This window comes from Botryllus schlosseri, chromosome 3 (assembly GCF_051294905.1).
Source record: "Botryllus schlosseri isolate E-star chromosome 3, Bs_hap1, whole genome shotgun sequence".
Lineage (NCBI taxonomy): Eukaryota > Metazoa > Chordata > Ascidiacea > Stolidobranchia > Styelidae > Botryllus > Botryllus schlosseri.
Genome location: NC_137238.1, coordinates 27,291,539 through 27,307,411, shown reverse-complemented (window position 1 = coordinate 27,307,411; position 15,873 = coordinate 27,291,539). Strand labels below are relative to the sequence as shown.

Here is a 15,873-nt window from a genome sequence, read left to right as displayed (position 1 = left end):
ACTCTTAATTGTGTCACGACAATGTATCCAGTTTGTTCAACGCTGTATTCCGGTGCCTCCCTAGAGACTGCAACTTCACCGGGTTCTAAATACATATAATATGCAGCTAACGAGCTCAAGCTTAACAAAGTATTATGCTGCTGTCTTGCAAAACCTCGTTTTGTCGTGGCACCCTTGATCATACCAAATGACATCCCGGTTGAGAGCTCAATAAAATTATCGACTGGGCTAGTTGTATTTTGTTGGCCGCTGTAGAGATATCTCACGGGGACCTATTCAGGGAGACAACTAAAAGTTGCATATGAATGCCCCAAGATTTCATCAATAGTGCAAAACGGAGTGACAGTGACCATGTGGTCAATATCGCAATCACCCATCGATGGATATTATAAAAGATTGGTATCGAGGACTATAGGCGAGGTCTAATTTTGGCGGCCGCTGTATAGCTATCTCACGTGAGCCCAATCCGGGAAACAACTGAAATCTAAATATGAATGTCACTAGACCACATGAACTGTGCACGACGGAGTGACTATATATGACAAATACTGCAATATCGCATCAATATATATTTTACGTGGAATTAGGATGGAATAGAACCGTATAATAATTTAATTCAACAAATCTCGTAAGACATTTGCAATAGGGTACCATATTGCTATATATATGCCATTTGAAAACCAAGCCGTCATCTTTGAACTCATCGGGAAAATGATATCATTCAGAGAAAAAAAAACAGACACATTTGAATAAGAACAAAACCGATTGAAATGATTATACATTATGCAAAAAGCAATCCACAGTACGGAATCATCACCAAGCAGATATATATACATGGGCCTTCCTGTCCGGACGCTTTGGGAGATCTGCACACACTTGCATTTAGCGCTTATCCCTGTAAAAAAGGAATAGTTTGCTGTGAAACAGATTGCAGCGGCTGGAAATGTCACAGCAGATATGATAAGAGCTGTAGATGTAATTTGCCAAACGTATTCGGGCATCCAGATAGCAGCATATGTCATTTACAAAGGAGAAGATAATGAAGTCTTGATGGCTACTTCTAAATATAAGTATTTTCGTGGTTGAAAAGCGAATTGATTTGCTAGCGAATGGCTCGAGGTGGCGGCAGCCTTCAATGAGGTTTGAATCTGGGCCTGCAGATTACGACTTTATAGTTCAATAACCACTGAGAAACGTCGACAAACTGGGATTTCACGGTTGAAATATCTCAATTAACTACGCAACAGGTCAAGTTACCTGCTCCCCCACAACAGATATCCAATACCAGCAGCGAGTCCAACAGCACCAACAGCAGCAGCAGTTCCCATCCCGCTGTTACCAACATCCCTGTAATGATAACGGCATCTTCGTTATTTTTGACACGTTCGAGGAAAAAGTGACCAAGGCTTCACACATGTTACCTAATTTAGGCCTACACACCAAAATTTGTTCAATTCCAACCAGTAGCCGCATTGCTACTGGAGAAGAAAGTTTCTATTTATTATGTAAAAATAAATAACAAAAAAATTTCAAATTTTCTGTTCACTCCATGAAAGTGTTAAGTTGTCTATAGAAAGTAGAAACGATGTTCAACAAATTTGGTTCAATTTCAACCAGTGAAAGCGGAGCTATTGCAGTCGAAAAATTTGGATTATGAATAAAATAGTATTCACGGTGACCAATTCTTTAATTATCCATTTTAGTGGTGCCCACCGTAAATACTTTTTCTGTTATTTATTTTTACTATTTCTGTTAGTTATTTTTATATAATAAATAGAAACTTTCTTATTCTGTAGCAATGCGGCTACTGGCTGGAATTGAACCAAATTTAATGTGTAAGCTTAAATTAGGTAACCTAACAATTTTATCAAGTAGCCAATACGATTTAAGAAAAAAGTCATTTCTGAAGACCCCTACTGTACACAACACATACAGTCTCATCTTCCAAACTCGAAATATTTCATCAGCGGCTCGCGTCCGAAATAGCGAATGTCAACGCTGCGTGTGTCATGATAACGGCAACGTAAACATACGACCAATTGGAATGCAGCATTCGGGCACACGACACTTGAGCATTGAGTTCAAAGTTAGGGTGAGGGTGAGACAAGGGTTTAATTTAGGGTTGACTTAGGATTCCGGTTGAGCTTCCGGCTGAGCTTCGGGTTATCGTTAAAGTAATGGTGAATTATGGGCTAGGGGGCCGGTATTGAAGTGTAAAGTAACATGTTGAAGCGTCACATGCCCAATTGCTGTTTTTCCGCCAGCGAGTTAATCAGATAAACTATCAAGTGTCAAAACTGAGAATGTTTAAATCCACCTCTGAATTTTACTGTACCTAAGCAAAACGCCAACCCCAATTATTTTGAATGAGACGCTGTCTTTACGCCAAAGCATTTTGAGTTACGGAAAAAAAGGTTCATTTATAGGTATTACTAATTATGAATCCCCGAATGAAACACTGTCAAGTATTTGTTTACGAAACATTGCGTAATTACATTTAAAACCAAGAGACATTTCATGCCATAGATAGGTGCGTGATGACTTTGACTGTGTAATGTATGAATAGAGATTGTTAATCACTTTAGGATGATATTCGTTTTACCGCTATCACTCACCTCTGATCAGAATGGCTCCTTTCCGGCACTGGATCCTTGAAAATATTTAAAAATAACATGTATTTAGGCGCACGATTATTTGCAAAATTAATGTTACCGCTACAGGTCGCCAGCAGTCCATGTCTCGCTCTTGTACGGGCCCTCGGATCTAGATGTCGTTTGATTAAATTACTAAAATCATCCATGAATGACACTCCAGTGATATAAATTGACTCAGCTACTACCCCATTAGCTCATAGCATATATGTGACTGTGGGATTACGAAATTTCCGCGTAGATGGAGTCGATTAGATTCGAAGTAATTGTAATCGAATATTTCATATATATATATTTCATATATTGCATATAACGTTGTTTTCAATCGATTATTTCACATATCCAATCGATTTCTTTGGAAAAGGACAATTACAGAATTTTTAAATTTCATGAAGACCATGACATAAACTATATAACTATGACATGAAAAGCGTTGTATCAAATTATTGGCAATAGAAACGTTGACATTGTACACTACTCCATACTCATTATTACATTACAACAGTGCTTCTTAAAAATTTTCGGAAGGCGTACCATCAAGTTATATTTTATGACGCCGTGTACCACGTTAGCTACTGCATGACCACCGATATTTACTATAGTCGTTGGCGGTATTGCTATACCACAGGCGTTCTTAAATTATGGGTCGCAAAGGGGGCCGATTAGAGTCACGAACGCACCAGAACGATCTTTCAATATGTATGTTATATTCGCTGAATATCTTGCACCAAGGTAGTTCTACGCGCCTCGCGCGATATACTGTGGATAGCGTGCAATGTACATCTCCAACATCAATGTGTTCAGTACTATAGTCCAGTGGTTCCCAACCTTTTGACTGCGCGGGCCGGTAAAACTGCGAAAAAAATGTTGCGGACCGGTGAACCTTCAAAATTCAAAACCCACCCTAAATTTATCAAGACAAATGCAAACAACTTAATTGATGCCTTCTTCAAAAAAGATATTTGGCTATATTAAATGATGCCTTTTTGATATTAGATGTTTATAGTGATTCCATTGACGTTTTTGCATGGTAACGCTGCTCACTGTGTTCGCGATTTTGAGAGATCGGTATATTCCTATAGTATCGCCTAACGCCGTCGAAGATCGTTGCGATGATTTAGTCTAGGGGAGTGCAACGTGCGAGACTATTAGATGCAGGTATTTTGGGGCGGACCCCTTCCGCGTCGCGACATCAATGTTCTGCCAACACGCAGCTGGGCAAATAGCGGTGCCGGAAAGATCGGTGGTGCTAAAACCGTGGCCAAAAATGATCGTCACTGGTTGGCAAAAGCCTTCGATATTGATATGTCCCGTCGTTGAAATGGTCGAAACAGAACAGTCCAGTGCTTGCAATCTGAGCCCCTCAGATTTTGGTCGCCATATAAAACGTTCAAGAACCAACGTTGTACCATAACACCAATGAATAGCAAGAAACACTACTCAATTTGGACTCAATGCCCATTAAGATAGGAAAGCCCTTGCTCACAGTCCCATATTCTGGCCGGATCTCTATTTTTCTTTTCGGCGTGGTTAGTATCACGGTGCCGTTCAAATAAGCTGTGCTTTACGGGCCCATTGAAATGGTTCTCATACAAACAACACATTGTGGCCAACATTATTATCCGTAATAAATTGCTATGAATCCATGCTTTAGGTATTTTGGATTATACTTTCGTTTCGACGTTGTTAAAATTCAGCCTGCCTATACTATAGTGGTGATTCAGGCCGTGGCGGTGGTCTATATTTAGCCAAGCTCAGGAATTGAGTTGCTTGGTTTTCTCTGTTGTCAATCTGCTGTTCAATAATACCAACCTGTAATTGTTGCATAACTGAAGTAATTCTTACATCATGTTTTTGAAGTTGTCTTAACTACTGTAAATGGCAACAAATTCACATAAAATATACATTCAATAACCGCCGAACTCTACTTGTACCACTTGAAAAGCTGTCACGCACCACTAGTGGCACGCGTATCGCAGTTTGACAACCACTGCATCACAAGTATTAGTCATGCCATTGACTGCTTCGAAAGAAACGCATTCTTCGCACACAGTCGTGTATAGTTGGTAGATATTTGACATAGTAGACTGAGAAAACTACATCTGGTGATCAACAGATACCGGTAGCTAGTAGAAAGATCACCAATATGCTTTGAATGAAACTTTATGTAATAATTAGGGCAAGTTTTTGTTGCACTAAAAACCTGAGAAAGTTGCATTTATTTTTTAAATTTTAACAAAAGTTGCAGAAGTTGCATTTATACATTTTTTTTGAAATCATGAGGGTACGAGATATACTCGAAAGGTTCCAGCAGTTTAAAATCTGCATGGTCTCTGCTTGTTCCGTTTCTTCCTTCGCTATTCAATCGATCATGGTTACATTTTTATTTACATATGGTTTGAAACCTACATGAAAGCAGCAAGAAAATATCGAAATAATCGATACTCCCCCCAAATCAAATATCACACCCAAACCACCTCCCTAGGTCTGCAAACATGATCCAGGGCTTCCTGGAAAAGGTGACGCAGTGAAAATATCATTTTCGATCGCATCGATCGGGCGTCCGAGAAACAGGAAAAGACTTTCAAATTTGAACGACAGTGAATTAATCAAGCGATCTATTTACATATAGTTTCAAATATTTCCAGATATTGTCGGGGGAGAAATGATGATCGTTTGCGAACAGTTTGCGTAGTATGCTGAAACGTCGTTCCACAGAGCATGAAGTTGCTTGGCAATTTAACAATTTGGCATACAGTTCTGGACTGATGTCTGGTCGGGTCATTTCCACAATTACAACATTTCGCGCGTGTAGAAATCAACATATTTGGTATCGAGCTTCCGGTCTTGCCGTGTCGCGTCGCGTCTTCTAATTACTCACGTTTCATCAATGTGTTGATAATTTGCTCACGTAAGCAGTAGCACGTCAATAAATTACTTTGCTTATTTCCGAATCGCACAATTTACCAGTTAGTTCAGAGAGTTTCATGACTAACGGAATGGTGGGTATGCCGCATACCCGAACAAAATTTATAGGTAAACACGGCATACCCAGTATACCCGCGTCCGGCGCCTATGGTGGACCGCATTGTCACTTGAAATCCATTAATTTAGTCTTTATTACAGTTTTATAGCATATTTTGCGCAATACTTGATAAAAGTTGCAGAAAAAAGTTGCATGAAAAATATAGACAAAAGTTGCAAAAGTTGCAAAAACTTGCCCTAGTAATAATGCATGTCGAGATGATCCCAATCGTAGAGTATGCCGCATCAACATTAAGAACAGAAATACGAACGCCCTAGTCCTTATGTTATTACTATAGTAGGTTTTGATTGCCGAGTGAAGGCAGTTTGAGTGTTGCTGCTATTGGCTATAAAGAATGCATGCCGGACAAATGCCCCTAACAGATAAAATATTTGAACGATCTACCAGTCAAATAAAATATGCCGAGCTCCATATCAAATGATCAAAACTCAGCGGTTGTTGATATAAATCGTATGTATAATTTGAAGGTCTATTATTGACGTTACTGCGAGTGGCCGCTCGCAATATCCCTGTATGTGAATTGTAGGTAGGCTGTACGTGTCTTAAACTATGAGAAGCAAAATTCGTTATAACATAATTTAGTGTTCATTTTTTATTATAACCCGATCGTCCTAATTGAAGTCGAAACCAATTATTTCGTGATTTGAATCTGTCGCCAGCCATTCGCTTACATACCCTGGTATTAGCATCGGTTGAAGCTAGACTGGATATTGTTCGGGGTGAGAAAGTCTCAGAGACAAAGATATACAATTGATTTAATATGACGTAATCAGCAAATGACTTAACAACTTTCAAAAATTTGCTCTGAAATGTTGCAGTCTCATTGAAATCGGTATATTGTTTTCGAATTTTCAATCAAGTCTAAATGTTTAAGAGAGGAAAATAAATATTATCGCAAATAATCGGGGTTACTGTTTCATATAATCGTAAGCTTAATGACTATGCTGTGAGATTATGCTGTGATCATAATCCCGCGAGTCGGAAGTAATCGCATTCGATCGCATTGAAATAGTATTCCACCCATGTTTGGTGCATAAACCGACCTAATAAATCATGCACGGTTCAAGAATAATACCGATACACTTCCCACAACAACGTCCAGTGGGCCAACAGCATGTATTTATTGGATCATAGCCGTTTTTGAAAACATACGCCAATGCGACCTATACATAAGAAGATTTCCGCTCAGCATTGCACTTTCAACACTGTGTCTCCAAGTCAGCAGAAGCCTAGGGAAATTGAATCACAGGGAGCAAAACTAACGCCACTGTTAGGTTAATGAAGGTAATTCACACTGCTTTCTCCTACGGTCTTAGGCCTTTTACCCATGACTTCAGCATCGGAAGCTGCGATCTTCCCACTGCAATAGATAACACAGTGCCAAGAAAAATACGCAACGTAGTAACAGTAACTGATTGAGGGGAATGCGAGTTACAGAAAGTAACCACATTTGAACAGATCAGTTCCAATGTGCAGCATATGGACCTTGCTAATTTTTCTGTGCCCAACTCTTCCGAGAGAAACTTGGACACCCCTGATCCAATTCCTGAATGACTGTCTCCATATGACATGATTTGTAGCCAACCCAGACATACCGTATCCTTTTAATGCGGTCCAGATATCCTAAGCATACCAATCACCCGGTAGATGCCGCTAACCAGGATTCACATCAGCGGTGAAGTAAATATACTTGTTCACATAGACTTCTACATAAGATTTACAGAACATATATGGGAATGAAGACTAGATGCTTCCAAACCTGTTGAACGCTGTGAGGGCGAGGCATTACTCCTCCGCGAATTCGAACACTTCTGCCCTCGTTTGTGGTCGACAGGCGATGCCATATTTGGTTCCCATTGATCTGTGGATCGAGCATAGAATAAGTTTCGTAGTTTCACGAAATATCGCTGGATTTCATATTTTCTAAGCGTATTGAGTTCATAAATCCAATTTTACAAATAAAGAGAGATAATTTTCGTGGAATTAGTTGGTCGGATCACAACTGACATCACATCATCGGGACGGTGCATCAATTTATACGAAACCCTAGTTCTGCCCTACAGTATTAAGCTCTATACTTACGATTTTAACTTCAACTCTTGATATCTCTCCTTCATACTCCAGTACCCGACATACATACAGCGTTCTGTTGTTTTCAGTGTAGTATTCGTCGTTATGAACTGCCACATTAATGGGCAAAAAGTCGTGAATGCTCAGTCTCCCAGCTATGATAGCGTCTATCACCCCATGCACCGAATCTCCTCGAGTAAAAGTCGGACCGATGTCTCTTTGGGAAAATCGGATCGAAGATGGTGCCATTTGTGCCATGTTTGTCGGCTGTATAGTACGATATATACGGATCAAGGCGAAAGTAGCTCAATTTCTGAATAAAAATATGGAACAAAATGAGACCACACACAAAAAAATCTGGTAGATTTACAAAGAAATTTCTGTAAATTTTACAACGAATTACCGGTCGCAGCCAATAGCAGCGTGTAGCTTGTCATTTTTCATTTTGATATGTAATATTACATTAATTTAGCTGCTAAGTCAAGTTACCAGAATTTCTTCGCAAGGTTACTGACAGTTACTCGCTACGGCATTTTACCAAGCTATTGGCAAAATTGATTAGCTTCCAAGCCCCAGCAACCAGTGGATACGTGGAAGTGCATGTCACTGTGATATCATTCTCGTTGCGATTTGACCTGATTCAACCTCGTTCGCGAGACAGGATTAGGTCACACGGAACTGGTTGACCCTCTAGTACCAATTTCGGTATAGTGCATAGTTGGGTGCAAGAAGCAGCTGACAATGTAGTTACACCATAGACATTATATTAAGGCTATGGCTACACGGTCGGTCTCGGCGGTTAGATTTGTTGTAACAGATAGAGCTAATGAGTTACAAAAATCAGTTTAGGATATATAATCTTATTCCTGAAACTAGAAATATCAGCACAGCAGGCCCAGTTGACCATTTCTTAATGGCGGACACGGCGACCTATAATAGGTTACCTTAGGTTGCGCGTTGCGGGTTTTTCTGAGATTCGTAGTAAACATCCAACAATCAACTGTGACATCACAAATAGCGTCCGGTTAGGTAAGTAAGTAGGGAACCACACGCGGATCAATAAATATCAATATATACGAAATTAGATGCAAAAGAAAGGGACTATAGGTGTTGATAGTTGTTTCTGTATGAAAAACCAACCTGGATTGAACATTATAACGTGGACAGTAAATATTATTGGTGGCATATGTGAGCGGATGAATATCACTTATTTCAAAGTCGTCTGCGTGTCGAGCCGAGTAGCCGACTGGTCGGCCATTAATATTGAGCTTTGAGCATGCAAATGCTAACGGTGCGAAGCTTGTGACTTGTGATTGAAGAAAGTAGAGACTTTCGTTGAAGACTCCCAGGACTGATGAATGGGATGCGCATCGCAAAAGGTACAGTAGCCTACTGTATAGTATTAGTTACCGTGAATATCTACGACTGTACACACCACCCGGATGACTTTGGTTTCATGATTTAAATATTTCAGCCGCCCCATTCTCTATTTTGGGATATTGGTCGACTTGTATAATGACCTGCGACACCACATACTCTGCCGCGGAGTAGTTGAAACTGTTAGCTTGTTATTGACATTTATCGGGTCATAGCTTAGATATGTTTTCATCCACTGCTCGATATGTTTGGCTCACATGCCGCATCAAATGAGGCATCTTTTCTTTCAATACATTGATCATTTAAGTCATGAATCTCTGCTATATCATGTCAAATGAGGAGTCGTCAACTCACAATGTACCAGTACCGGTACTTCAAAACTTGTTATATTTTTGTTAGCCTATTTGTCTTGGTCTTTATAAGTCATGTCTAGGTTAGCAACCTGGCTTAGTATAGCGACTTACGCATGAATTATTTTTAGTGGAACTGCAAGATACTAGTCACACAGAAGGAATGAAGACGAGAAAAAGAAACAATTGGAAGTTTATCCGGCGTTGGAATTAATTCACCTTTTCTTGGGATCACTCGTGCTATATTTGCATGCCTCCTAAACAAGAATTATACCTCCAGCAGCAATACTTTTTCATCGTGAATCATGAATGAATATACAGTTGTCCTAATGTCGTCTTGAGAGCGTGAAGAGACTTTTGCGGTATTTTGGCATCGCGTTGCTTTGGATAGGTATGGATGTAGGCTGAGACGTGAATTTACAAGCTGGCATGTAATCTGATTTACAAGGACAGCATGTAGGGTTATAGGTGGGTAGGTAGGTAAGAGGTAAAATTACATTTGAAGAAAATGTAGATTGAATATACCAGAGGTGACTGTAACATTACAGTCTGGCATGTAAAGTTAGATTACCGGACGGGTGTAAGTTAAATTTACATTGAGTGACGGTAATGTTATATTACTGCCAAGTGGCTGGCCACCCTGCTTCCAGACATTTCGCGGTAAATCGAGGTAAATTTTTTTTTCAGTGCAGCAATTCGTCTTCGGAACTGCATCTATCTATCATGTTGTCTTCTTAAATTAAATTGAGGCGATTGAATCCGGTTGAATTGAATTATGTACTGTACCACACGGGATACGGCAATCTAATGATATGATGCACCTAATTCGATGAAAATTAGAGCACAACGCATTCACATATAAATATTAGGAATGGTGCGATCCCCTGAACGGTTCAGACTCGTGTCAACGCGAACCTTTTTGAAAGGTTCTGTGTAAACACGAAACTATGACGTCACGTGACGTCATATTACTAATTCCAACCATACATTTCAGCGAGGTTGATACACTAATGTACACGATACCTAGCGAAAACTCAGGCCACATTATGACCCAATGTTGAAGCACATGCTGACTTTTTAAGCGTCACCAAATGCATGAACTGGAGTAAGCAAATGCAATAATAATCCTATAAAATCAATATCTTCCATCGCTTTGCAAACAATTTTGACGATGACTTGCAATGGAATATAAGCTTACGCCTTAACGGTCTAGACCTGTCCGGACAACGTATCCGGCATCTGACTAACGCTACATTGATTGTGAGCACAGTGTAAAACGGGTTTATATACCTATATTACCCCATAAACAGGTTAGCCAACACCCCAATCGCACGGATTTGGTTTTAATGATACAATAAACATATCAAATCAAGATGGATCCCGTACGCCGGCTAGATTTCTGCATTAGACAACGATGTATTCTTTTATCAATTTGATTTATGTGTGAATAAGCATCATTCGTCTCCGGGTCGGTATCGGAAGCACTTGCTTGCGCTTAGATAGGCTGGTAGAATCATTAATCCACCACTCACGAGACATTAAATACCATTTTTACATTCCCTGACATTGTTATCATTTGGATTTCTCGAGAGCACTGCTGAATCTGTTCCGTAGCTTCATTAAGGTACAGTACATTGTACCACACAAAACGCTTCAGCATATCCTATACAGTCCGCGCGTTGATGTGCAAACAAAATATACCCAGAGGATCTACGCAAGTTGAGATCGAAAGTCGGTAGAAGCCATCGAAATATAGATCCACATAAGCGAGTGCGATGTAATATTGATAGTACACAAGGATATATTATTAGAATTGTCCCATGAGATTACAAATTAAACATAGAACACAGGGCCTGCAGTTAAGCCTAAAGTTTAGGGCCTAACTATCTATTGTTGTAACTTGTAGTTGAATAAGGTTTATAAAAAGATAATACAGTCATCCTCTCAGACAAGACATACGAATGTAGCTGGATAACGCTCTCAATTCTTTAATAGCCAGTCAAGTCCACAGGAAAAGTGTATAAACTTCATCATGACACATTCATGATATTTCTCCTTCCAGGTAACAGCACGGGGACTCGAAAACAACAAGGCGTAGAGTAATGTCGATATTGTTTGTGGTATCCATGGTGTTTGTCGACTACTATGGTCATTTACAACAGACCAATTCTCTCCACTTTTACTCCGTAACTGCCGACTTGTAGCACGGCCCACTCTAGGCTTTTTACGAGACACCGGTTACACGGATGATAGCGAGGACGAGCCTAGATAAACCTTCAACACTTAGATAGGAATTCTGGAGTCGACCTTGGTCGGACTCCAACCCGTAATTCATTGGTGTTGCAGCTGTGGATATACCACTACGTTATCTCGCTACGTAGTAATGTCGATGGAATACCTGAACACCGCGCGAATGGTGGCATACCATGGAAATTTCAAATATCCGAAAAAGCCACTCGCAGTGTACCTATGATTTGGACTACGTTTCACATTCTCCGCTTATAGTCTTGCTCGCCACCGATCAAAACCGGAATACAATGTATGCGTTGACGATGGCCAATGATATGCATATTACAAATCTATTCATGAGGAAACAATTCCTAGTCGACTCAGATTCTGAATGTTGCCGAAATATTCTAAAATCGAGAACACTCAGGTATAGGGTTACCATGATTTTTTCTTAAATGGACCGGGCAACTGAAAAACGTCATAACACAGTCATTCGAGCGGGTCGTTCGGGAGTCGAGTCGAAGTGATGACCGTATTTATTTTTAGTCAACACCAGAGAAATTTCGATAAAAAGGTGGTAGTTTGGAAGTCGAGTCAAAGTGATGACCTTTTATTTTTGTTTTATAGTCAACACAACCAGATTTCCAGTAAATATTTTAATTTCAGCTGTTTTCAATTTCGGTAAATTAACTTTCATGATTTGATAAAAGTGTCTCCTTTTCACGATTCCAAAATATGGTAACCCTACCCGGGTAACACCACATAAAGAAGTGATTCTCAACCGCCTGTTAGCGGATCTCTACCCGTCCGTGCCGACTTTCCTGTCGGTCCACCAAATATATTATATGTAGTTTAGTATGTGCATTGCAAAATACGAGAAGTTGGATGCTCGTCCATTAAGTAGGGAAATGAATCATCAAGTTTCCAGTTAATATTGAAATTTAGAAAACGGTTTTCTACATTGGTGTTTCTCGTGTTATGTGTGATTCTATTCAACTTACTTCAGAGTGAAGTCCCGTTAAAAACACTAACTCGAGACGTAGATTACATTTAAGCAGTTTACTTGCAACATTATGACGTTGGCTACCTAAGATCCATCGCATGAACTCTTTATGCATCCGAGTTTGACTCTAGTCACCTTTTTCGTATGACTTGACTTGACTCGAGTCACTTTGCTTAAATGACTTGACTTGACGTATCAGAAACGCGGATTGACTCGTGACTCGGAGCAAAATTCACGAGTCAATTTCAAATCACCAAGTAACAGGGGTCGGTAAAAATCACAGTAACTTGCATATGTTCGTATTGTTCGCGAAACGTTGGTATAACCCGTGAGAGCGATCAATCATTCAATGATCGTGCGTTTTACTGAGCCTCCATTGATCTCTCACAAATAAATTGACCGCAAACGACGTGATCGAAGCTTACAGCTTACGTTGTCGTAAACTATAGTATAGTAAAGTCATTTAATAGCAAAATGTATATTTCTGTTCTCTGTGCTTACCTTAACCAAACCTCTTGTTCTATTGAAATTGAATTCGAATATAGTTTCTATAGTCATCATTAACGCGACTTCACTATGAAGAAAGTTGAATAGAATTCCGCATAACACAAGTAACACTAAAAGACAGCGGCAGCTTTCTGATTAGTTTGAAATTTACGATATTTGCTTTTGAGTTACATGCATTCGTCGCAGGTACTTATCGGTTAATGATTTGTTGTAGGCTAAGGTTCACCGGTCCGCAAAATTTGTCTTGATATATTACCGGTCTTTCAATATATTGAGAACGGCTGGAATAGAGCAGAGAAATGAGAATATCGAAAACAGCACTCGAGCAAGCAGGAATAGCTTTCCACTGGTAATCTCCAAAATGAATACCACAGCCTGCCGGAATTGCCGACTCTTCTGTGACATATTTCAGAATGTTTATGGCATCATCACAGATAAGATCACTGAAATATCTTGCATACGACTCCTATCGAATATTCGCCGCGCGATACATACTGTCCAGTCACAGAACAAAAGTAACTGTCACAAAAACCTGCACAGTACAAGCATGATATCTCGCGATAAATATTACGTATACAACGGCCCAACTCTGGCGAAGCAGAGAGTCATTGGCTTCGCAGGCAGCGACACAATGATCTTGGTAGGGAATTACCCTGTTTCGGTAACGCTGTCTAATGTTGGCAGCCGCAAATGACTTCGCACAAACATTGCCTAACGTCCGCATACGATCACTATTTGGTTGCGCTAACCAAGCGTAACAACAGACTTAACAGCTAATAACTTGGCTATGCCTTTGTTGGAACAGCAAACATATCCCACGTAACTCCAACACGAATCCAATGTAGGCCTATTTAAGCTTCAGAAAAACTGAGACAGGAGTGCAATGCACGATTACTTATTCAGTTTAATGTAGGCCAGGTCACCAGTTTACTGAAAATAGATGGAGGACCATTTTTACAACTTGTTGAGTGCGGCGGGCCGCAGTATTGCGATAACCAAACAAGGGTATTCTATGCGCTATAGTAGCAAAGTATCTGCGACACTGCCCCACCATAGTGTCCTACAGTAGTCCTGGAATACCGTAAAATCAGCATCAAATCTTGCATTGTGGCGATGTTTGACATGGTGACGCAACCATGCCGTCTGGAATAACAATGTCGCATGAAGCAAGTGGGTAGCAGTGCAAACCACAAGCATATTGCCTATTGTTGCGCAAGCGATTGATCATTCACACACTCTCACTATCGCTGCACTACCCCTCACTCCCTCCTGCACTGCGACATCCCTATTCCTGGCGAAGTTGTTGCGTCACATTGCGAAACTAAGTCACAATGCAAAATTCGACGCTGATTTTTCTCGGGGTTTCCAGGACCCAGAGCAGACTAAAATTTATATTTTCGTAATCAGTACCGAAGCAGCTTTCGATTTATACCCGCTTTATAAATTTAACGCTCGGCAAACTAGGCTAATGGTGAGAATGACGTATTCCAATCGCGGTGATCCGTACGATTTGCTTGCGTCCACACCACTTTAGGACACTATGTCCATCGTGTCCTATATGGTGTGGACACAGGGAGATTGAACGGCTCACCGAATAAAACAACCTCAAAATAAAAATAGGCCCGCCCTGTTTTTGCGAAATAACTGTTATGCAGTGGTTAGTTTCTAGAGCAGCGTACACATATCAGTGTTGGGATGACTCGAGCCAACTTTCTCGTATGACAAAACGTGACTCGAGTAATTTGCAAAAATGACTTGACTCGGCGTTTCAAAAATGTGGATTGACTTGTGACTCGGAGCAAAATTTACGAGTCAATTTCAAATCATCAAGAAATCGGTTATTGTATCTTGTCTAATGCTTTGATTGTTCGCGATACGCTCGTGTGATATGTGGGACAAACGGATTTACTGCGTTTCACTGAGCCTCCATTGCTCGCAAACGAAGTGATTAGAACTTACAGCTTACGTTATCATAAACGAATTGCAATGTAATCTGTCTCTGTTCTATAGACTGCTCACATTATGCTAACCTTTAATCAACTCTTTTGAATGATGTGAATAGAACGAATACTATTTTTGCAGGACCGTAACTGCCGCACCCCAAACCCCCATTGGGAGGCGAGCCCGAATGGCGCCGAAAATTATTTCGTGAATGAGTATATATTACACTGGTCAACACATATTTTTAGGCAGACAAAGTAAGAGTGGTTTGGGGGGTTCTGGAGGGCACTGATTCCGAATATGACCTTAGTTTTTTCAAATTAGCTCTTGTTGTGGAGATAACCCATGGGGCTATTTTGACCAAAATCTCCCATTTTCGCGGCAATGACTAGATAAAAAATCGGCTCAGTCGTACTATAAAGTTTATAAATTCAATCTACTCGTTATTTTTACACACAGAAGACTCTTTGAAATCAAAATACAGCAACAGCACTATATTTAGGGGTAATAGATTTATCATAGTTAAAGACTTTCACGGATATTATGTACATAACTAAACTCCGTTCATGTATATAAGTATTTACCTAATTACTCAAATAACGTGGCATTAATTCAATCAGTTTTATGTCAACCACCTATTGTAAATTTGAAATAATCTGTTGTAATATAAAATTATTAATATATTTGAATTACAATTGT

General features: G+C 39.9%; 1 protein-coding gene and 1 long non-coding RNA gene across 2 annotated transcripts in view; one reads left to right on the top strand and one right to left on the bottom strand.

Annotated features, from left to right (window-relative positions):
* Positions 1 to 554: 554 nt before the first annotated feature.
* Positions 555 to 15,873, bottom strand: part of LOC145436264 (uncharacterized) — a 99,149-nt gene continuing 83,830 nt past the window's right edge. The window contains exons 6-8 of the mRNA XM_080313632.1: positions 2,616 to 2,650; positions 1,258 to 1,347; positions 555 to 895 (exon numbers count right to left, since the gene is read on the bottom strand). Coding sequence (XP_080169758.1) covers positions 883 to 895; positions 1,258 to 1,347; positions 2,616 to 2,650 — 138 coding nt within the window. The 3' untranslated portion in view covers positions 555 to 882. The remainder of the gene's footprint in view (positions 896 to 1,257; positions 1,348 to 2,615; positions 2,651 to 15,873) is intronic.
* Positions 8,091 to 9,827, top strand: LOC145436267 (uncharacterized). Its single transcript, XR_013914235.1, has 2 exons — positions 8,091 to 9,146; positions 9,626 to 9,827. It is a non-coding gene; the product is annotated as an uncharacterized LOC145436267 (long non-coding RNA).